The sequence below is a fragment of the Solanum verrucosum genome, unplaced genomic scaffold, assembly GCF_900185275.1.
Source record: "Solanum verrucosum unplaced genomic scaffold, falcon-dt-bn FXZP01000267.1, whole genome shotgun sequence".
Classification (NCBI taxonomy): domain Eukaryota; kingdom Viridiplantae; phylum Streptophyta; class Magnoliopsida; order Solanales; family Solanaceae; genus Solanum; species Solanum verrucosum.
The window spans coordinates 329747-352262 of record NW_026019869.1 but is presented as its reverse complement, the minus strand read 5'-3'; the positions used below and the strand labels follow the sequence as shown (position 1 = coordinate 352262).

The 22516-nt window shown below is 35.3% G+C and overlaps 2 protein-coding genes across 3 annotated transcripts; both read left to right on the top strand.

The window, feature by feature from the left end:
• Nucleotides 1-2255: 2255 nt before the first annotated feature.
• Nucleotides 2256-12271, top strand: LOC125818883 (putative DUF21 domain-containing protein At1g03270). Of its 2 annotated transcripts, XM_049498406.1 has the most exons (14): nucleotides 2256-2365; nucleotides 2541-2792; nucleotides 2890-2966; nucleotides 3432-3515; nucleotides 3607-3720; nucleotides 4242-4325; nucleotides 4499-4570; nucleotides 8110-8177; nucleotides 9407-9494; nucleotides 9592-9665; nucleotides 9734-10112; nucleotides 10375-10421; nucleotides 10557-10629; nucleotides 11904-12271. In XM_049498406.1, exons 2-14 carry the CDS (start codon nucleotides 2543-2545, stop codon nucleotides 11961-11963), a joined length of 1470 nt encoding a protein of 489 aa, XP_049354363.1. In that variant the 5' UTR covers nucleotides 2256-2365; nucleotides 2541-2542; the 3' UTR covers nucleotides 11964-12271. The 2 variants fall into 2 exon arrangements, with proteins under 2 accessions (XP_049354363.1, XP_049354355.1); XM_049498398.1 differs by lacking the exon at nucleotides 2256-2365 and having other exon boundaries at nucleotides 2398-2792.
• Nucleotides 12272-14382: 2111 nt separating this feature from the next.
• LOC125818871 (uncharacterized) lies at nucleotides 14383-22508 on the top strand. The gene is made up of 9 exons (XM_049498388.1): nucleotides 14383-14543; nucleotides 15035-15105; nucleotides 15830-15983; nucleotides 16129-16994; nucleotides 18450-18623; nucleotides 18720-18836; nucleotides 19683-19862; nucleotides 19956-20002; nucleotides 21849-22508. Exons 2-9 carry the CDS (start codon nucleotides 15058-15060, stop codon nucleotides 22162-22164), a joined length of 1902 nt encoding a protein of 633 aa, XP_049354345.1. The 5' UTR covers nucleotides 14383-14543; nucleotides 15035-15057; the 3' UTR covers nucleotides 22165-22508.
• The last annotated feature ends 8 nt before the right edge of the window (nucleotides 22509-22516 follow it).

The window sequence follows — 22516 nt, the reverse complement described above, 5'->3', positions numbered from 1 at the left end:
TTTTAAAAAAAATATGAAAATTTGGATGACTTTCCAAATTTTATTTGTGTCACATAAATTGAGACAACAAAAATAACATATATTGGGTCCATTTTAATTTATTTGTGTTTTTTATTTTTAAAAATTGCACTAATTCTTGAAGTGAATCTATCATAAAAATACTATAAATCATGATAATTGACAATATAAAATATTTCAAAAATGTTGTATGTGGGTAGTCTTATTATGCCTTAAATAGTGTCAAAGAAAGTACAGGTTTGTGATAAAAAAAACTTATTCCTTTATCCACGCAAACAATCGCTTCAAAAACTCCGTTATTAGCCCCAAAACATACCATTTATATTATTGGGCCCGTGCATAGCACGGGCACCATTATCTAGTATATATATATAAGCCAACAACCAAAAGGACTAAAGTGGGAAAATAGACAATTAATTGAGGGCCATAACAATAATCAATGGTGGCTAATTTCCAAAGAAATGGGCTACAATTGCAATTCAAAATTAGGCCAAAAAAGCAAAAAAATAACTAACAATCCAAGTTTCCAAAAATCAGCTAATCCATGTGTGGTACAGAGGCAAACATATAAATTGTGCTTCTTCACCCTAAATTTAAGCCATTCAAATCCATCCAATGGCTATAATACAATTAACCTATATATATATATATATATATATATATATATATGACACTTTTGAGGCCAAATTGGCTTATATGACAGTAATTCAAAAATGCGTTAATTTGTTCGGTTGAAATTTGTCATGATCCCTGATTCTCTATTATGCCTTCTTCTCCAGGTGGAACTTTCTAACAATAACACACAATGCTTATGTCAGGGACCAAATACAAATGGAGAAAGCAAATTGAAAAAGCTAGAGTGGTATTTAATCGTTCCATCAGAGTCACTTAATTTTTATGGATTTAGACGAAAACTTTCCTCCTGAATCCTATTTTATTTTACTTTTTCTGAACGGTACAAATGTACCGTTGAAGAAGCACCAACATCCATGTGAAAAAAAAAAGCTTGAAAAAATGAAAGCAAAATTACTGTCAACGGTTGCAAGATCAAAACAAACTTTTTAGGATCTATCATTAATATTCTTACCATTGTTAGTACTAACTTAGTAGTGTAATTCTCAACTAAAAATTGTGTGAAATTACAATTTCCGTCTAATGGCAGAGATATTTTTTTGGTTAATTCTCAAAATTACAATTGTTGATGTAGATTCTTTCCCATGTAGTGTTTTTTTATGAAATCAATGTGTTCTATCAATTGTTGAAACATTTAGGTGTAGTTATTTTGGTTGACAGACGAACCTAACTATGCACCCACTATATCTTTTTGATGGTACTAATGCGTCATTAACTTGATGCTAATACAATTTGTAATCACAAAAAATATAAGGTAAGATATATCTTTTGGTCTATTTTTTTAATACTAAATGTTGCATATTTGAACACATTTCAAATCAAATTGTTGGGCTTAGGCCCCATGCATCGCACAGACATCACTTTCTAGTATATATATATTAGGAAAAATTATAGAAATCCACCTTTTAGCTTACTTATTACCATTATCCCCTATTAGTTTTACAAATCTCCAAAATCCCTCATTTTCGCGCATCAGATTAGTGTATCTCGCGCATCAGATTATTGTATCTTGCGCATCAGATTAATGTATCATGTATTAAATGGACATCAGATTAGTGTATCATGTATAAAATGTAATGTATCTTACTTAACGATTAATGTATCTCACACATCAGATTATTGTATCAACGCTTATATTATTGTATCCGTTTGAGAGATTTCTGTAAGTATAAACTTTTAAGGGATAAATTGTAATTTTGCCTTAAAAATATGTGATTTCTGTAATTTTCCCTATATATTATGTATGCATAACTCACCTCCAAACCACCCAATTGATTCTTAATAACTCACCTCCAAATCATCTACCACGACAAGAGAGAGTTGTTCAGATGGTAAAAGAGCAAAAGTGAAAACTCGTGAAGAAATAGGGTGATAAAAAAAAAATTCACTAACTCGAGACACCTAATAACTCACATTCAAACCAACCACCGCCTACCCGAAATGGAAAAAAAAGAAAGAGTTAGCTTTCATGAGTCGAAGCAAATGTCTTATTTGGCCCCACACTGAATATTTTCTAAGTCCTTTTCCCATAGATACCCTTTGTTTGTATATCCCCTGCAAAAAAAACTGATTTTGCCGTGTTCCCTTCTCACTGATTCTCTCTCTTTTCTCCTCGGGATTCTCACCAAATCCGACCGCCGTCTACGGTGGCCCTCACCTCACCCTCCGCCGTTACTTAATGCAGTAATGAAAATCCAAAACCAATTCAAGTAACGTAAGACTAATTAGTTAAATATTGACATTATTATATTTTCATTTCATATTTCTGTCATTTTCTTGCCGTTTGTCACCAGCTCAGTTTCTCCTCTTTTTGTGTATATTATAATTTTTGCTGTCACTTCTACAGAGCAACAACTCCACCGATTTTTTTTTTACCTGAAAATTTCCAGTGATGGGTTTGGTAATGAATGTGGTAGCAATAGCCCTAGCTGCTGGGCACAAAACGAAGAGACCCTTTGGTGTGGATGATCAGGATATTGAATTTGGAAACCCATGGTGGTTTGTTTATGCGGGTGTGTCTTGTTTTCTCGTGCTTTTTGCTGGAATTATGTCCGGGCTTACGTTGGGGTTGATGTCAATGGGACTTGTTGAGCTTGAAATTCTTCAAAGGAGTGGTACTATTACTGAGAAGAAACAAGCAGGTTTGTCAATTGATTTTGATTTTGATTGAAATCTTGAATTTTTTTCATGTGGGGTTATTGATTCAAGAAATTGATGTTTTTTTTTTGTTTAATTCAGCTACTATTTTACCTGTTGTTCAAAAGCAGCATCAGCTTCTTGTAACTTTGCTTTTGTGTAATGCGGCTGCAATGGAGGTGAGTAGTTGGGGGGTTAAGTCTTAATCATAACAAGGACATGCACGGGTTTCTCATAATTTGATCAGCTTTCTTTATCAAGTTCACTGTTACTTACTGTATAAATGTTTCCAATAGGAGTAGTATAATGAAGTACAATAACAACTCTGTCTTAGTCCCAAACAAGTTGTGATCGGGTATGTGAATCCTCATTCACCATGATACAGGTAAAAATGACAGTAAAAAGTAATTTTATATATAAATAGTAGTAGTAATAACAATATTAAAATTGCAATAGGTTCAAAATCAACGCGACATGACTAAAACCCATTCTCAACTAGTAGATATCACTTATATGAACCACATATAATACAAAATTTACAAAATATTTATTTTTGGCTCTTGCCTGGAATGTGTAGTGGTGCAGTTTCGATCAATAACATTTACTAAGTGATACAATTTCTGTTATGATCATGGACTTTGCAGGCTCTTCCAATATACTTAGACAAAATTTTCCATCCTGTTGTTGCTGTCGTTCTCTCTGTGACTTTTGTTTTAGCTTTTGGTGAGGTAATATACTTCCATCCACTGTATAACTGCTAGACATGTATTCTTGAACTGGGAACTGCGACAATGTCATTGCTTTTGCTTGCTAATTCAGATTATTCCACAAGCGATATGCTCCCGATATGGGCTTGCTGTAGGTGCAAACTTTGTCTGGCTTGTTCGTGTTCTTATGATCATTTGCTATCCCATTTCTTACCCGATTGGAAAGGTAATTTTTGTTTCTCTTGGGTCTCTACTAGCACTTGGTGTGTCGTCTATCCCTCTATTCCTATTTGATCTTGCTGCAACTTATTTTGGACAGTCTTCGGATGGGACCATCTATGGTCATAGTGATCAAAGTTTATAGTACTGTATAGGAAATGTAATAATTTTTTTTGGGTATCAAGAGTTTGTTTGTTCTGCACGTCAGAACAAATGATATTTCTATCCTTTACAACTGAGTTTTTATTAGTATTGCATGTGGATCTCTATCCAAAAAAAGAAAAGCAAATTGGATGTAGATCTCCTTCTTCATAGGCAGTAGTGTACTGGTTCATTACTTTGGACTAATCTATACAGGGCAGACTTGAAATCTTATATTACTGTGGCTAGAAAACCAATCAAGGTTTTCACTACACTTGATATATGGTCTCTAATTCAAGGAGTTCATGCAGTCAATACTGTTGTTTACAATTTAAAGACTTCTTTGTGAAGTTGTGACATTTAAATATTCAAATTGACATGGCTTAGGTTCTTGATGCTGTGTTGGGACATCATAGTGCTTTGTTCAGACGAGCTCAGTTGAAAGCCCTTGTTTCTATCCATGGTATAGAGGTAATCCCTCTAAATTAGTGTTCATTTTCAGAAGACTGAAGTTGATTTAGCTGGTGATCATGACCAAAGTGTCTCCTAAAAGTTACCACTATTAGGTGGCAGTTTTCTCTAGTATGCTACCTTAATAAGTGACTTAACATTGTTATAATAACACTCCATTTTTCTAAGTTTAGGCTGGTAAAGGTGGTGAACTCACACATGATGAAACTACTATTATTCGCGGAGCACTGGATTTGGCAACAAAGGTATGCAACAGTATTCTCCACTTTGCTTGTCAGTTCTTTTCCTTGTTCTCCTTTTTCTTTTTGATCTAGCATATCTTTTGATAAAGTATCTGCTTCTGGCACAAGAAGGCTTAGCAAAAGATGATATAACCTTCTGCCCTTTCTTAGAGTAGTTTTGCTTCAAAATGCTACTCCCTTTGTTTCAATTTATATATCTGTTACAACCCACACTACCCCCTAGACATGACATGATGATAGTACCCCGAGAGACCCTAAACAAGCCACTTGTCATAAGCATGACACTAAGATAACAACATAACTGAAATGAAGCATAACAGTGGAAAAGTAAAGTCCAAAACATCAACTCTTGACAATACCAAATAGAGTATGACGACTTCATAGGCGGAAAACATACTATGTCTGACAACAAGTCTCTACTAATGATAGGTGTGGCTAGGACACCCCTAGCTCACAAAATAGTCTGAAAACTAAGATGACTGGATGAATTCAAAACTGATAAAGTGGCCATGCCCTCGAACCATGAGGACTCAAACACTGATCAATCCACTACCCACAGCCGGATGGAGGAACGTCAGAACTCATAACCTATATTATGAGACAATATAGGCATAAGGGATATATGCATCAGTACTCGGAATGTACTGAATATGGGGAAAATGCATAAGTACAAACATGAAGCATGCAAGTTTAAAATGTGATAATGCATGACCAATTAAAACATATCAAATCTAGATAAGTTAAATTCATAAATCATAGAACAAGTTCAATGCAATATTTGAGAATCATAACTTAAGCTTAAACATAGTCTTTTGAGGAAGTCATAAATTGTTTGAGAAAACCAAATTCTTGTGTGGGATGTGTATTGTTAACCAACATAAACCATGTGAGCTATAACATGGAGTTCGGTGTACTACTTCCACATCGAAAAGAGAGTGTCCTACTTGCCAAGGTAAGGACCATATTCTTAAGCTTAGGTAGATCCACTAGCTAATGTCTTTCTAAGTCAAAGTCCTAGGGGGGCACGTAGTTATGAGACCAGGGGATTGCTACTATAGAACTCCGCCTCTACTAACGGGTGAGCCTCCATCCCAATGTCCACTCGGTGCTAAGTAAACTCCCAACCGAAACGTACATAATAATATCATAATCATAATAGTTGGAATGGTAAGAATCTAGTAATACCAACCCAATCATAAACTTCATATCATAGAATAACCCCTTTCAAAATCATGATTTCATAATATATTCATAAAGACACTTATTTAAAGCATCTAAATCATGATTATCTTTCATAATGAGTATACTTCGATTGGAAGAAACCTTTTCATAAAAAACATGTTGATACTTTATCTAAAAGCATCCTTGATCGATAAAATTTGATTTATGGATTTTTTTCATAATGAGTATACTTCGATTTATCAGAGGAACATAAAATTAGGTTTTTTTTTCACAAAAAACCTACCAACACTAATTTTGAAGGAAAAAAAAAGTACCGATTTTTTCCACTTTTTCTCTTATCATATATTTTCCTCTTTTTCTTTTACCATATATTTTAGGACTCTTTTTTACGTACACAAGGAAAAAAAACCTACCAACATCAATTCTCCATATATTGTCAACATTTTTAAGGACCTTCATACTTTTTATATAACTAGTTTCTCGTTACGTGCATTACACGTGTATATTAAATTATGTATGTCTTAACAGTACAGGGAAGAAGTGGCCGTTTCAAAGCAATGATTAAGAGAAAGTGACAAATTCAAGTTCTACTTTCCTTACTTATTCTTTAATTAGCAACCATTTATGGTTCATAAAATTTACTATCTATAAGTATTAAGATAGATGGTAACGACCTTAAATATATATATATATATATATATATATATATATATATATATTAATTATGTGTGCTGCATCTATGTTATGATTAGATATACCTAAATTAAAGTTCTTTTTGATAGTTCGTTCTCTTACCAAGGAAAATTTATTTGATGATATACATTTTGTATCACAAGGATAGTAGTACCTCAAATTCCGTTGAACTTCAAACTCACTCAGTGACTGCAAATCACACTTAAGTTTTTAAAGAAAAATAAGGGTAGAAAAACTTAGAAATTTCGTAGTTTAAAAATGAGAGGAAATCTCTCTATTTATAGCGAATAAAGGGTAGGAAGACATTCTTCTGGAATGATGTGTGGGTTGGACAACACTGTCTGAAACAGTGAAACAGTTGCATCCTGAGATTTATAATCTGAACCAACAGAAGGAAGCATCAGTAGCAGAAGTCAAAGACAACCAAGGATGGAACCTATCTTTTAGGAGAAGGTTGAATGACTGGGAAATAGACAAATTAGAAGATTTTTACAAGTCTTTGGAGCAGGCAAGTAACCTTGACGCAAAGGAGGACAGTTTACAATGGTTGAGGGCCAACAATGGGAAGTTCACAATAAAATCAGCTTATAGACATTTTGACAGGCCAGCTGAAATGTTGTTACCATGGCCTTGGAAGATGATATGGAAAATTAATGTACCTCACAAGGTGGCTTGTTTCACCTGGTTGGTAGTTAGGGAAGCAGTACTAACTCAGGACAATCTAATGAAAAGGGGAAGACAGTTATGCTCCAGGTGCTTTTTTTGTGAAATAGAAACAGAGACAACAAACCATCTTTTCCTCCATTGCAGAGTGACACAGAAATTGTGGCAGGTCTTTTTGAATTTGAGGGGAATCAGCTGGTCCATGCCAAGACACACCTCAGATTTTCTAGCATGCTGGAATAGAGAAGGGAATACATCAGGTCACAAGGAGAGATGGAAGATTGTCCCTGCTTGCATCTGGTGGACAATTTGGAAGGAAAGGAACCAGAGATGCTTCGAAAACAAGAGCATCCCTTTCCAGAGTTTGAAGTTGAACTGTCTTATAACCCTTTATTTTTGGTGTAATCATGTCCTCCCCAAAGAGATGGAGGCTATTACTCACTTTTTAGATAGTTTAGGAGGGGTATAAATGATAGATCTTTTGGTTTTGCTTACTGTATATTCCTGTTGTAATTACTACTGAAATACACCATTGGTGTATTGTTGTCTATAAAATGTTAACTTTCTCAAAAAAGAAGAGGAAATCTCTCTATTTTATAGCGAACAAAGGGTAGTATGAACTTGTGTTTGAATTTCTAGTTGGGGGTATTATCGTAATTTAACATTCAAGTTAGGGAGTTCATGCTTTTAAGGTATTATAGAATTATATATTATAGATAGATAGATAGATCATAGAAGATAGATAGCTACACATCTTAAATTTAAGACCACAAAATTCAAAAGTATTCCTTTCTTTCTTAAACTCGATGCTTGGTCAAACTAAGACACATTAAATAAAATGAGATAGAGGGAGTAAGAAATAAATAGTCAGCAACTTCTCGCATAGGCTACTGATATCATGTTACCAACCAAACTAATGTTTCTTCTGTCTTTTAGTAACTTCAGTCAGGCATGTTTTCACAACTTCTAAGAACAATGGTCTAAGCTTTCTCAGATTTGTGCAGACTGCAGCAGTGGCTATGACGCCTATCGAATCAACCTTTTCCCTGGATGTCAATTCAAAGTTGGACTGGTGAGATTATGATAGACTGGTCCATTTTATTTTTTAAATTGGCCTGGATACCCATCTAGATTGTATGATTCAAAGAACCTATTCAAGTTGATTTTTAAGCCTTAAAATCTCCCCAATGAAGGTCAGCCAGAGTGATCTTGTATTCTCATGCAACAATTAAAAGAAGGCAATTACAAATTAATCATATTGGGGGTGAGAATGAATTTCTTATATGAAATGACTCTTGTTCTGATGCTTTGTGCACCATTCCCGAGACTCTGCCAACACGGGATGCTTTATGCACTGGGCTGCCCTTTACTCTTTGTTCAGACAAGTTCCATTTGTGCTACGTGTATGCCTCTCCTTCGTAAAATTTCTTTTCCATATTTGAATGGTACATTGAGAAGGGGTAGAAGAATTCTGTTCTACCTCCTTTGTTGCTTAGTCCTACATTTTTCATGGGCTAGTCATCTTATTTCTTTAAAATATAGAGAGTGCTAAGAAAATCTAAGCAATTTTAATCTTCTAGAGAGTGAATGACTGAAATTTTTACTGTTGCATGAACTCCAAATGTCCATTTTCTTTTTAAATTGGCCTGGATACCCATCTAGATTGAATGACACAAAGAACCCATTCCTGTTGATTTTTAAGCCTTAAAGTCTTCCCAACGAAGGCCAGCCAGAGTGATCTTGCTTCTATTCTCATGCAACAATTAAAAGAAGGCAATTACAAACTAATCATATTGGGTGAGAATGAATTTCATATATGAAATGACTTGTTCCGACTCTTTGTTCACCCTTCCTGGAACCCTGCCAACACGGGATGCTTTGTGCACTGGGCTGCCCTTTACTCTTTGTTCAGACGAGTTCTATTTGTGATACGTTTATGTCTCTCCTCCTTCGTAAAATTTCTTTTCCGTATTTGAATGGTACATTGAGAAGGAATAGAAGAATTCTGTTCTACCTCCTTTGTTGCTAAGTTCTGCATTTTTCATGGGCTATTCGTCTTATTCCTTTAAAATATTGAGAGTGCTAAGAAAATCTAAGCAGTTTTAATCTTCTAGAGAGTGAGCGACCGAAGTTTCAAGAGAGGATTATAACTTTCATAGAGATCAGCTTAAGAAACTGTGGTCACTTTCAAGCTTAAGCTACTCTTGCTCTTTTTGGTTCCCCCCCCAAAAAAAAACACACAATCAATGTTTGTGGCAAGAGATGTACAGATTTCTTTATTTAACAAGCTCATCTATTCAGGGAAGCGATTGGGAAAATCCTAGCACGAGGTCATAGCCGTGTTCCTGTTTATTCTGAACATCCAAAGAATATTATCGGACTTCTACTGGTTTGTGGGAAATTTGATCTCAAAATATTTCATTGTGTATGTTTCCCTTGGTGATTTAATGAAGCATCAGCTTCCCTGTTGCTTCTATATGGGACAGGTAAAGAGTCTTCTTACTGTACGAGCAGAAACAGAGACCCCCGTTAGTGCTGTTTCCATCAGGAGAATGCCTAGGTACGTTATGTGTTAATTTTTGACGTAGACTACACTGAGAATATAATTTCTCATACATAGTGTTTCAGGGTACCAGAGGATATGCCTTTGTATGATATTCTCAATGAATTTCAAAAGGGAAGCAGTCACATGGCAGCTGTAGAGAAAGTAAGCAAGAAAGACTGCAACCTTGTTTCTGATCGAGCTGGTGTCAAAGGTGGAGAAAACAAATTTTGTAATGGGGACTCACAGTTAACTACACCATTCCTGTGCAAGAATGATGAAAAATCAAACACTCTTACTATAAATATCGATAAGGTCTCGTTGCAGAATCAAGAAATTAAATTCCCGTCGTTGCATCAAAATGGTGTTACGACAAATAACTCAACATATTTAGCAGAGGATATTGAAGAGGGGGAAGTCATTGGCATCATTACTCTGGAAGATGTTTTTGAGGAACTCCTGCAGGTAATCTGTTTCTTCACTGTCTTTCCCAATGTGTTACCTTATGTATCAGTTCGTATGGGTTTTATCTTAGTGCTTGCAACTCATTGCAAGTTTCCAAGTGGGGATTTTGAACATCCTGTTGGCTAACTTCCAAAATTAATTCAAATTCATTATCCAATTAGACTTATATCTTCCTTTTACTGAATGCTTTTTGCTTCAGCTTTTATCATTTTCAATAACTGAAACCACATTCTACTCATGACTGGATTCATCATGGATGCAGGAGGAAATTGTGGACGAGACTGACGTATATGTAGATGTTCATAAAAGGTCTTAAGAACCGACTTGACTTCTAAATTGTCTTTTTTTGTTGATAATCATGGCTCGCTATTATAATTATTCCTAGTGACATTGTTGTAAGATTCTAAGTTGTTGACTTTCATCCTGGTACAATCTGTACTTCAGAATATGTGTAGCTGCTGCTTCATCAGTTGCTCGGGCACCTTCTGCTAGGAAATTGACAGGTCAAAAGGCTTCAGTGAGTCTCAAACAATTTCTTCTGATATTTCCTATGTAGAAATGAAGTGCTTTTGCATGTTGAAATCTCTATCATACTCGTGCTTGTGTTGTGTGGTTTATTAGCAAGGTCTAAGATAATACTATACTGCTGTGATGTCGTAAGTCTTATTCTTAGAGTTTCATAATTTGATATTAAAACAGGAATTTTTAAATTAGAAGTGTATTTATTTCTGTTTCCTCAGACTAAGCTGGTTGTTGCTGCATAATATTCATGCTTTTGTAAATTATGATGGGGTGAAACAAATTTTGTCACCCAATCATCCTGGTAGCTTAGGTGCCAATTTGCTTGGTACATGAGCGTCTTTCTTTCACTATTTGAGGCCTACAAACTTTTTCTGGATTTTTGACCATTGAGTCAATTATGACTCTATTTTGCTAACATCAAGTAGTGCATAGGTGACTTCATGCTATTGCATGTGCACGGTGTAACTGTCACAAATCTTTGTTCCGTTCTTTCTTTGAAGGGCAATTTCTTATCCACACATCATTTAAGAGGTATTTTGTTCGTCATTTTCATTTGTGCTTGAGCATAATGAATATTAAATATACTGTTTTGCCTTTTATGTCTAAATTGATTGGCATTCTGTATGTTAATAGAAGCTGATAGAGACAGGGTATTTTGTCAGATAGTGTAATTTTAAGGATGTTAGGCTATAAGATTTCGATGTTAACCCAGTGAAAAGGGAAATATTTCTGATTCAGCACATTCTATGTTTGAATTACATGTCTTCAGGATATGTTGCTTTGTTTTATAGAAGAAATCCAATGACAAAAATAGGAATAGGTAGTAGACGTGACATAGATCATTGTATTAGTGATATAGGCTTTCAAATAGTGTAACCAGATGCTGGTTGGGTGCCATATTCGGAAGGGTGATGCAATTTTGGATTCTTCTTGAATGGAAGTGCATAACTTAGAAAATCTTTGACAACAGGGGAGGAATTACATGGTCTGGAAGGGGTTCAAATTGAACACCTTTGTTGGAAAATTATACTGTGGAAATAGGGCAAAACAATGAGTACTATATTTGTATACAAATTGTTTAATTTCCTTGACATAAGGGAATATTCTAGTTTAGTAGCAAAGGTGGCTAAATAGTTGTTTTAAGTTGCAGGTTTATTTGAATCTCCTTGTTAGAATACCCGGCTTCATCGCAGTTCAGCAAAAATGGTCCGTTGTGTCTGATTATTTGCTGGAGCTAACATCATAAAATTTATCCAACTTGTCATGTAGGGCAAGGGAAGCAAGGACGGACTCAAAAGAAGTCAGTTGAGCAATGATTGCAGTAGATAATGTGGAGATTGACCTTTCTTTGGCACCAATGTGCGGCATATTAAGAGTAAATGGACCATTCAGGTTCAGTCTGTATAAAATTTTTGTAATCGTTTTCAATCAACCAAGCAATGTAAATTTTTGCAGTTTCGATTGTACTCTTGGTATCACTTGTATCAAGCTCGAGTATAGTGACTTAGACTGTAATAACAGCATCATTCTATTTTTCCCCTAGAGATAACTTCCCCCCTACACTTCTCTTTGTGCCCAGTTTGTGTAAAATGACATCTTCAATACAGAAAGAATGCAACTGAGTAAAAGGTTGTTGCAACATACTAAGACATTTCATTTCCTGATTGAGTTCTTTTCTGCAAAAAGTAGTTCTTATCAATAGCTGGTGAAATTCTTCTGAAGGAGAATCTTAGTAGCTTAGTTGGTTGGCTACCTGAATTTTCACTTTGTTGATGAACAGGGGCGGAGCTACCCTAGGGCAAGGGGTGTCAAGTGATACCCATTCGTCGGAAAATTACATTGTATATATAGGTCAAAATTTGATTTAATGAATATATATACAAGTGTTGACACATCTTGATATGAGTTGAATGTTGAAGATTTAGTGTAGTGGTTAAGGAGTTGCAAAAGTTGTTTGAGGTTGTGTGTTCGATTCTTGATAGTTGTATTAACCTTTTTACTTTATATTTTGACATCCCCTGATAAAAATTCTGGTTTCGCCACTGTTGGTGAGGGTTTGATTTCCCACCTCGTAACCCCATTCCCATTTTCTATTTCCCCAACCCCCAATATTTTTAAAAAAGAAGGTGAAATTTCCTGAAAGAGTAGTGATTCATCATTTCTTGCAACTTGCATGACTTAGCTGTTACACTTGACTTAACATGGTATTCTTGCAAAATAGTTTTCATCCTTAATCTTAACTTAGCCTATTTTGAATGAAGTCCGGGAGCAATGGTAAATTTGTCTCCATGTGATTTATAGATTATGAGTTCGAGTTGTGAAATCAACCTATGATGTTTATGTCGGAGTACACTACTTACATTATACTCCATCGAGGTGTGGTTTTTTCTTGAACTCTGCTTGTGTCCTTAACTTGAGCCTACGTGTGTGCACGTTTTATTACTCTTCACATTAATTTGATCAAATTTTGATAATATGATCTTTAACTATTTTTAATTTTTGGTAGAAATTTTATGTCAAATTTAAACTTTTTTCCTAAATAAAATATATGTCCAGACGTAGTTTAAAGTTTCAAAAAGTAAAATTCAAAGTTTATAATGTCTGAAGAATCATTACCACAATGCATAAAGAGGAGGTCATTAGCATTTGTACCGTAAAATTGACTGATTTTAAGTTTCAATTTTAAAATTTATGACCTAGAAGAACTCAAATATAAGAAAAAAGACAAAAAGGAAAACAAAAGATTTGACGAGTAGCTATTAGTTAACGTTACATTTTTGGGATAGCAACATTAGTGTACTAAAGAGAAAAAAACAGCCGTGATCATTGAGTGGCTGGTTTCTTGGTAGTTTCCTCCCTATTTTAGGAAGAAAATGATCAAAATAGTCCTTGAAGTATAAAGATTGAATTATTTTGATCCTTGGTATGTCTCTCTTTACTGAAATAGTCCATCATATATATTTAAATAAATAATTAAAATTCACTCTGAGAAAATAATAGTCAAATCTAAATTATTTAGCAAAGTTTCGGAGTGAATCTAGACTCTAGGACCATTTTGATAGTTTAAAGACGAATTTAACTATCTAACCTTGTAAAATAGATTCATAGTATATTATAAAATGTATGTGTTAATCAATAAGGACAAATCTAACTCATTTTTTGTAATGGAAAGAAAAAAATATAACATCAACTATCAACAAAAAGTAGATAGAGCATCATTTTGAAAAAGTTTGGAGGCAAACATTTTTATGGTTGCCTATTCCAATTTAATAGGAAAGTAAATTGAGTGTTCTTTATTTTGAAAGACGAAAATATCAACTTTACTCTCGGAAACATTTAAATAAATTAACAGAAATATATGGTTCTTTTGATTGATCCATTTATAAATTTTAATTCTATATTTTCCCAAGTCACATGAGTTGTACATACATTAAAAATGTTTATTAAAATCAATATGGAACCCTTTTATATGTATATGAGGGACTATTTCTGTCAAAAGGTATAAATTGAAGATCAAAATAGATCAACTTCTATACCTTATGGACTAATTTGATTATTTTTTCAACTTTTAGGAGCCCGCATTGACGGATAAGTGGGGCCTAAACATGCATTAGAATGAGTTCTTTATCAACCCGCCATATTAAATACCCGCAAGTCTAGAGTCGCACATGTATATTTACAAAATTATCCTCACATCAATTTCTAATTGACATTATCATCCTTTTTGTGGTTCCTTAGCGGCGTAGGTCTCCTCCTTGTATTACAACTACAAATACGACTCGCTGTTTCACCTTCTCTCACTCTTTCCACTCTCCGCTGCGTTCCATAACACATAATTTTGCTTGCCGTCGGTTACCGACTCACCGCCGCGCCGCTCCTCCTTCTCCGCCGTGCATTCTAAAACATAAGGTAAGAGATTGAATTCTCCCGTTTCAAAATTCTGATGAATTTGATGATTTGTTAGGGTTTTACCTTTTTATTGTACGTGTAATATGGAATCTGAGATTGTGACCTTTTGATTGATTTACTTTTCTCGCTTCTGAATAAGAAAGCAGCCGGAATTGTTAAGTCGGTGTTTTTGTCAATTCCGTCCTCTGACTCTGTTTTGGATACGAAATTCTCGACGTTTGATATCTCTAATTTCGTTTTTGATGATTTAATGGAGTGTTAGGGTTTTCTTCGCTTATATAAATTTGGATTTTATAATATTAGAATGAAAAGAGCTTGATTATATAGAATCTAATTAGTTTAGTTTGTGATTGAGGTGTAGTTAATTGATTTGATCTCTGCGTTTTATTATAACTTCAGTTATTTGTGTTATTACATTTTGTTGTCAATCTGAGCTTTTGTGATTTCGTTTAGTAGCACTGATGCTTACTTTTCCTTATCTTTCTGAGCAGAATTGCATTCATAGCTGTCGGAGATGGGATTTAAGAAAGTTTATAAGGCATTGCAGGAGATTTTTCCTGAGGTATGATGATGTTTTATATCAGTTTAAGATCCTGTAATATGCTTAAGTTTTCTTTTGAGCTTACAGTGAAGTGGCATAATTTTAGCATCTGTGAAGCATATATCTTTAAAGCAATGTAGAACATCAATTCACATTCGAGGGCATCGAATGAACTCTGTTATTAATTTGGTGAAAGTCACAACTTGTTACAAATGTAGGTTCCCCTATGAAATTATGTTACATAATCATGCAATTCTAACACTATTACTCCCTTTGTCCTCTTTTAGCTCCAATTTATATGATAATCATCTGATAGTATTCTACTAATAATATTATTCTATACAACTTTCACAAGTTTCTAGAATTTAAATTTGTTGAACCAATAATTCTCTATATGATGTTTCTCCTACGTAAGAAGTTTTCAATTATTATTGTTTATATTTTCTTCTACCTCTACTTATATAATCCAAGAATAAAACTAGTATCTTCTACTTTATCCCAATTGGTTAGTTAAAAATGTGTCAGAGTGCATATTTGATGTTTTTACTCCTTGGGATGTTTGAAGTCTTTTGTCTTTGAGTGTTTTTGAATCGATTTTGATGATAGTAAATAAAAATGATTTTCCATCATTATCCTCTGAAAGTGTCTTTCTGAGTTATCCATATGAAGTTATTTTGAGATTTGCTGCAACACATGTACCAAGAAAAGATAAAAGTTTGAGCGCTCTGTTTTCTTAATTGGTCAGGTTGATTCTCGAATTCTTAGAGCTGTTGCTATTGAGCATTGCAAGGATGCTGACACGGCTGTCGAGGTGGTCCTTAATGAAGTTATCCCCTGCTTGACTAAGCTTCCCTCAACTTCTTCGGAGCATAGTGGGGTTACCGTCATATCATCTGAAGGTAAGGCCTAATTTTGGTGAAACTGCCATCTTTTCTCTGGTTAAATCTGAACATTTACCTGAGTTCTTGAATTTGGAAGCTCTCCATATTCTTTACTGGATTTATCAAACTGAAGTATTTTTTCCCCATATGCTGCCTGCCTCAGCTGCAGTAGATGCTAATGGGGCTCCACAGCCTGATGCTTTTCTTCTTCACAATACAAAAGACTCGGATGAAATGCAAAATGCCTCATCATTCTATGATGCTGGTTGTGGACATCATCAAACAATTGAAGATACTGATGGTGAATCCCTTCAGAATTATCATGATGCTGTTGGTGGAGATCATGTACCGCTTGAAGTCAATGGAGGTAGGACACTGGTCTCCGTGGAGAAGTGTGATAAAAGTAAAGATGAAGTTACTGCCTACGAACCCTGCCAAGTCATGCATGTCATGTCAAATGCTGAAGGTGAGGATATTGGTGATGCACACTTGCTAATTGCAAATGACAAATGTGGAAACTCTGCAAGTCCTGAAGCAACTTCTTTCACAGCAAACAAAAACAATGGAGCTGAAGTTGCTGACAATCAGCTTTGTCTGCCTACGGAATGTGTTGTTCTGCATAATACCCTTGAAGGAACTGAGAACTCATCTTCTGATGATTCTACTGCACTTATGCACAAAAGGATATATGAAGAAGTTTCTTCAGTGGACAATCAGGACATGAAAGATCCTGAGAGTCAGGTTGCGCCCTTGAGTGTTCAAACTTTATGTGGTTCTGAAGATAGTATAGAGTTTGTGGTTGCACCAGATGTGCATAACTTTGAGCTAGAAAAAACAGAACTCAGTCTTCATCAAAAAGAAAAAACAGAACTCAGTGATTCAGTCGATGTTACATCTAGTGAAGATTTGGCGGGTGTAATTCTTGTAACTAAAGAAGAGTCTATGCCAAATTCAGTGGTCACTGCATCAGGTCAAATTTGTAGTATTGACCTTCTTGAGGATATGATGACAGAAGCCAAAAATAACAAGGTACACTTTATATAATTTTTCCAAACTAAGTATTCCATGGAATGTGAACGACTAACAGAAACTGTGCTAAATATGTTAGTATCCCTCTAGATTACCTAGCCAGTGTAGTTGTGCAAAGTTGGGAGTATTAGCTGCTTTCAAGTGGAAGTCAACAGGCGCTCTTAGGCATAGTTCGGTTGCACATGTAGGATTTGCTTTTAGTGGTATCTGTTATGGTTTATATATATTATTTGGGCTTCAATTGCATTGAGAAGTTCCATTGTTGCTTATCTATGCCAAATGTTCATCAATTAGGTTATACTACGGTATATATATTTTCTCCTCTCTGTTACCGTAAACTGTTGTCAGCAACCAATTCACTGGAATTAGGGATGGCAATGGGGTGGTGCGGGGAGGGCGGGTCAAAGCCTTAATTTTTTAAAATTATGCGGGGTAGGTCTCCTCCTTTCTTGTGTTCTAATTATAAACTCTTATCATAAACTTAATTTTATACACCATCTTAGAAGAATTGTTTTTATGTAAAGTTTAACAGGTAGATCCCTCTAATTTATACATTTCACAGTGGTGTTTAATATACAGATTTTTCTTTTCTCGAATTGTAATTCCAATTTCTTTTTATTTTCCCAATATGCTCCCACTAGGCCACTAGTAAGACAGCTTCAGGTAAGAATTCTAGGTAAAAAATTGGTTGCAGTTATGAACTTTGACAATTTGCAATTGTTTGATTTAAGTTTATTCTTCTTGCATATCTTTGATTTTAGTTTATTCTTCTTGCATATCTTTGATATTAGTTTATTTTTCTTTCTAATTTTAAGTAGAAAATTGGGGATTAATCCACTGCAAACAATAAGTTAGTCCTGGAACTAAGGACGCACATGTGGCAGTAATAACTTCAAGTGGGGTAGGGGGGTTCGTGCGGGTTTATGCGGGGCGGGGTGGAGCGGGTTAAAAATAAAAAGAATGTTATGCGGGGTGGGGCAGGGCGGGTTGAGAATTTTGTGGATTTGACTACACCCGTCCTGCCCTAGTGCTATCCCTAACTGGAATAGGTAGCATTGGCTTGTTGTCCATAATAGATGCTTGATCAATTGCTTAGTTATTTCTGATATTATAATCTCTTTGTGATGCAAATAGTCTGTACAAGCACATCCACTACCCTTTATCATTTGTTTATCAGTTGTGACTCTTCTTTAGCTTTTAATACTTTGGTGTATGCATCAGCTTGGACTTCTATATTTCTGCAAGGGATAGGTCAGGGTTGCATATATGTTCTCCATATTTAGAGTCTTCCCCGTATTTACTTTATTCTGGTCCTAACACATGCCAAATTTATCTTTAATTCATTTAAGATGGGTACCGAGAATAGGGAAGGGCCTATTTTCTGAATTATCTGAACAAGGGAGGTTAGCAATTTTCTTCGTGAACTCGTGGAACTCTAATTAAATCTTGGTGCAGAAAACACTGTTTTTGGCTGTGGAGTCTATTATCTGCTTGATGAGAGAAGTTGAACTCCAAGAGGAAGCTGCAGAGCAGGCAAAGCTTGAAGCTGCTAAGGGGGGACTGGATATGCTTAAGAGGGTAGAGGATCTGAAAGAAATGTTACGACATGCTAAGGAAGCAAATGATATGGTTGCCTTTCTCTTCAACTGTGTGTTTCCCTTTGCCACTGTAATTTTATTATTTCATCACTTGTGACCTAACAACTATGCTACACAACCATTGCAGCATGCTGGTGAAGTCTATGGTGAGAAGTCCATCTTAGCTACTGAAGTTAAAGAGCTTCAATCTCGCCTGCTCGGCTTGGCAGATGAAAGGGACAAATCTCTCACAGTTCTTGATGAGGTGAGGGGATGTTGTAATCTTTGTTTGTAAAAGTGGGGAGCGGTATAAGAGACTCTGTAAGGAGAGTATCTTATACAGTCTTCTGTATCTTCTCCACACCTTGAATGTGAGACAGAAATTGCTGTATGCGAGTTTTTTTTACCTGTGACATCTTTTTTTCAATTTACTAATGTGTGTGCGCGTGTGTGTTTCAGAGTTTCATATTCTTTCTGTTTATTTTCTATTCCTAACACAATTTTGTTCCATTAATTTCATTAATACCTGGAATTGTCAAAGAGCTAATGAGCATGACTTGTGTCATACAAATATTGCATGTCAGTAGACTGTCACATTGTCTGCCTTTCATTAACTGTTTCTTTCCCTCGATATGACGGCGTACTAGAAGTCTTGGACTTGCTGAATTATTCTCAAACATGTACGACACTAGGACTGCAGACTGGCTCAAAAAGATTACCTATTAGATTGTTTGTGAGAAGGTGAGAGGACACAAGTTGAATATTGGAAAAAATTTAAGAAAGAAAAGCTTAACTAATGTGAACATTTGTGTTGTACCTCTAAGAGGAATAATAAAGGAAAATCTTCATGGTCAAACAAGTGCATTCAACATGATATGGCACCTTTGAAAGGGTATTTTGCCTTCATTAGTGAGGTGGGCAGAGTTCCTTTATTCTTTATTCTTGAATTTTATTTTTTTTTTCGTATTGCTGGTTTAGTGAGGTGGGCAGTATTCTAGCTGCTAAATCACAGATGCTTTGTTTGTACTTATGGTTTAGAAGAAAAGGGTGGATGTAAATAGTAGTATGATATTCTTCTTATACCTGATCATCTAAAGTACCCTTTGAGTAGATGCGTCAGACACTTGAGGTGCGAATGGCTGCTGCTGCGAAAGAAATGAAAGCTGCTGAGCAAGAAAGAGTAGGCAAGAAAGAGGTTGCACGTAAAGCGCTTGCTGATCAGGAAATCATTATGGAAAAAGTTGTGCAAGAGGCAAATGTTCTGAAGCAAGAAGCAGAAGAAAATGCTAAGGTAATAGCCCTCGCTATTTAAATGGATTATATATGCATAGTAAAATGTAATTGTAGTCTTATGATTTTATCTTCTTGTTCTTCTGTTGCACAGTTGAGGGATTTCCTGGTGGATCGGGGGCGTGTTGTTGATACGTTGCAGTAAGTATAACTTATTAGGTCTCTTTAAAAATTTGATATTTGTGCTCTCCGAATGTGGGTTATTTGCTTGGAAAAATGGAACTTTACTTGGTTGGGATGCCAAGGTAAAATCAGCATTCTGATTCAAGCTTGTGTTTGCTTAAATTTAATAAATGCAACTGCAAATTGTAGTTACATAGTATCCGGGGAGGGGGGGGGGGGGGGGGAGCTCCTTATTCAGTGTGTTTTTGTGTTATGATCTGTTTTCGCAGGTTTACCCTGTCCATCATACAATATCCTCATATTTTTCTTTCTTTGGTTTAAAATTCCTTTGAGCAAAACCATTGTATTTTACTACTATTAATCAGAGGTGGAGGTAGAATCGCAATTTTTATTTTTTTGACTCTCAGATACGTCTGTGCCGAAGGTAGGGAGGGGGGAGGTCTCTCTACATCCTACCCTCCAGACACCACTTGTGGGACTACACTGGGTATGTTGTTGTAGATGATTCTGTGCCATGGCTGTTGCATCTGTCCTTTCCCTGCATATTCCTTGTTTCTCCCTCAACTGTTATTTAAGACCAGAGAGGCCCATGTAGTTGATGTCTGTCGTCTCTTTTGAGAGCTTCTTTTTGCCCCTCATTAAGTCACTTTTTTTCACATTATTTCTCCTGTAGTTTTAGTAAATCTTGACAACTTTGAAGGCTCTTGCTTCCAATCCCCTCTTACCATAGCATATTAGTTCTTACCATATGTTGTGTCAAGTTCCTATCCTACATGCTGCTCTCCATATTCTCTCTCCCTTTTTTTTTTCAGACCGTGATACTTTTCCTTCTCTGTTGAGCTCATGTGTGCTTATAAAAAGCCTTAATAATTTTGAGGCTTATTTTTAAGATCTTTCTACTTTAATGATGCCTTGTAAAACTAATGGATTTATTTGTCCAAAATAACTTAATGGATATTGAAAATTTGAAGTTATTGAGAATTTTCTTGGGTTGATTAGTTTATCATTGAGGAGGAAAACATGAACCTTTGCTAATAGAGGTGAAAAGAGATTTACTTCCTTGAACTCTTGAATGAGTTTAGATAACTATAAAGTGACTTCAGTGCATGTCCTATTTTCTTTTTTTTTTTCCTTTTAGAATTTTCATCAAATATTATTTTTCTTGGGAAAGATGTTAGTACAATGGTTTTTGGTATACATTAACCTAGAGTGATCATATGTTTCAAGAATATTAATGTATTAGCATATTTTGGGAAAAAGAAGAAAAAATAGCATTTAGGTATATCTATGAAGAATCAACGAATTTAGTGGTTCCTTGAATTTCGGATGTACTAAGCTTATATTCACCAAATTTGACTAGCATAAAGCCATAAACTGTTTTCATATGAAGTACGAGTGGGGTCATAGCCAATTTGAAATTATATTTCATACTTCAATATCTCTGTAGTTTAATGAACATCGTGTCATTGTGTCCCTTTGAAATCTGAATATTCTTATTCTCTGTCAGATTTGCTACATTAAAATTATTTTTTCTAAAAAATATACAATAAACTTTACTAATGACAAAGGCTTATTTAATGATATCCTGTTAACATGCCACCATTTTATTCAAGCAGTGTTTAAATAGAACATGACATTTGATCAAAGTTATTACTTTTTAATCTTGAGAGCACGGGCTTTCCACAATTTGTATTGTCAGACAAGACTAAGTTATAGAACACAAATTGGGAAGGTCTGCATTACTTTTCTAATCATGCTGGCAATTGTTTTCAGTTTTTCCCCTCCTCCCAGATTCTTGTGCCACTATTTTGCTCTATTTGTTAGTCATTTAAAATACTCAATAGATTGTTGCACCCTTTTGCAGAGGCGAAATCTCTGTCATATGCCAAGATGTGAGGTTGTTGAAAGAGAAATTTGATGATCGTGTTCCTCTTTGCAAATCTTTAAGTTCCGGGCAGACCAGCTGTATCTTAGCCTCATCAAGTTCATCTTCGAAGAGTATGATGTCAGATGAGGTTGCTGAGCCTGCAGATTTGTTGCATGCTCCAGAAAAGATGGATAGAGTGTCTTGTCATGAGGAGGAGCACAAGGCATCTGAAGATGTTAAGTCAGTGATCCATAACACGGATCTTGTGGATGATGGATGGGAAATCTTTGACAACCGCGAGCTATACATGTGAATCAAGTGGGTGTAGAGAAAAATCATTGACTGGTTGCTTTAGTTCGAAGATATGTCTCATCTTTTAAATAAGTTTCTTGGTAGAAACAAACATGTTTAGAATTCCAGTTTGTTATGCTCATTTTGCAATGTTAATTGAGAGCTATTTCAAAGTAGTAGAATCCTATCCTGGTATAGAAGTATTTGTACAGAACAAGTATATAAATAGCAGCTTATCATCTATAGTATAGAGAAGTGCAATCATGTACTGGTCCTAAATTATACTTGTAACCCCCCTCCCCTGACCCCTTTCCCCACCACTACTGAACTTAATTTCTTTCATTGCATTACTATTTACGTGATAAAGGAAATAT

Bases quoted from the DNA above. Each gene is read 5' to 3' on its own strand.
- LOC125818883 (XM_049498406.1), top strand. From the start codon at position 2,543: ATGGGTTTGGTAATGAATGTGGTAGCAATAGCCCTAGCTGCTGGGCAC. The intron at 3,516-3,606 runs GTAATATACTTC...TTGCTAATTCAG, and splicing joins TTGTTTTAGCTTTTGGTGAG to ATTATTCCACAAGCGATATG. The intron at 10,113-10,374 runs GTAATCTGTTTC...TCATGGATGCAG, and splicing joins TTTTTGAGGAACTCCTGCAG to GAGGAAATTGTGGACGAGAC.
- LOC125818871 (XM_049498388.1), top strand. From the start codon at position 15,058: ATGGGATTTAAGAAAGTTTATAAGGCATTGCAGGAGATTTTTCCTGAG. The intron at 15,106-15,829 runs GTATGATGATGT...TTAATTGGTCAG, and splicing joins TGCAGGAGATTTTTCCTGAG to GTTGATTCTCGAATTCTTAG. The intron at 20,003-21,848 runs GTAAGTATAACT...ACCCTTTTGCAG, and splicing joins CGTGTTGTTGATACGTTGCA to AGGCGAAATCTCTGTCATAT.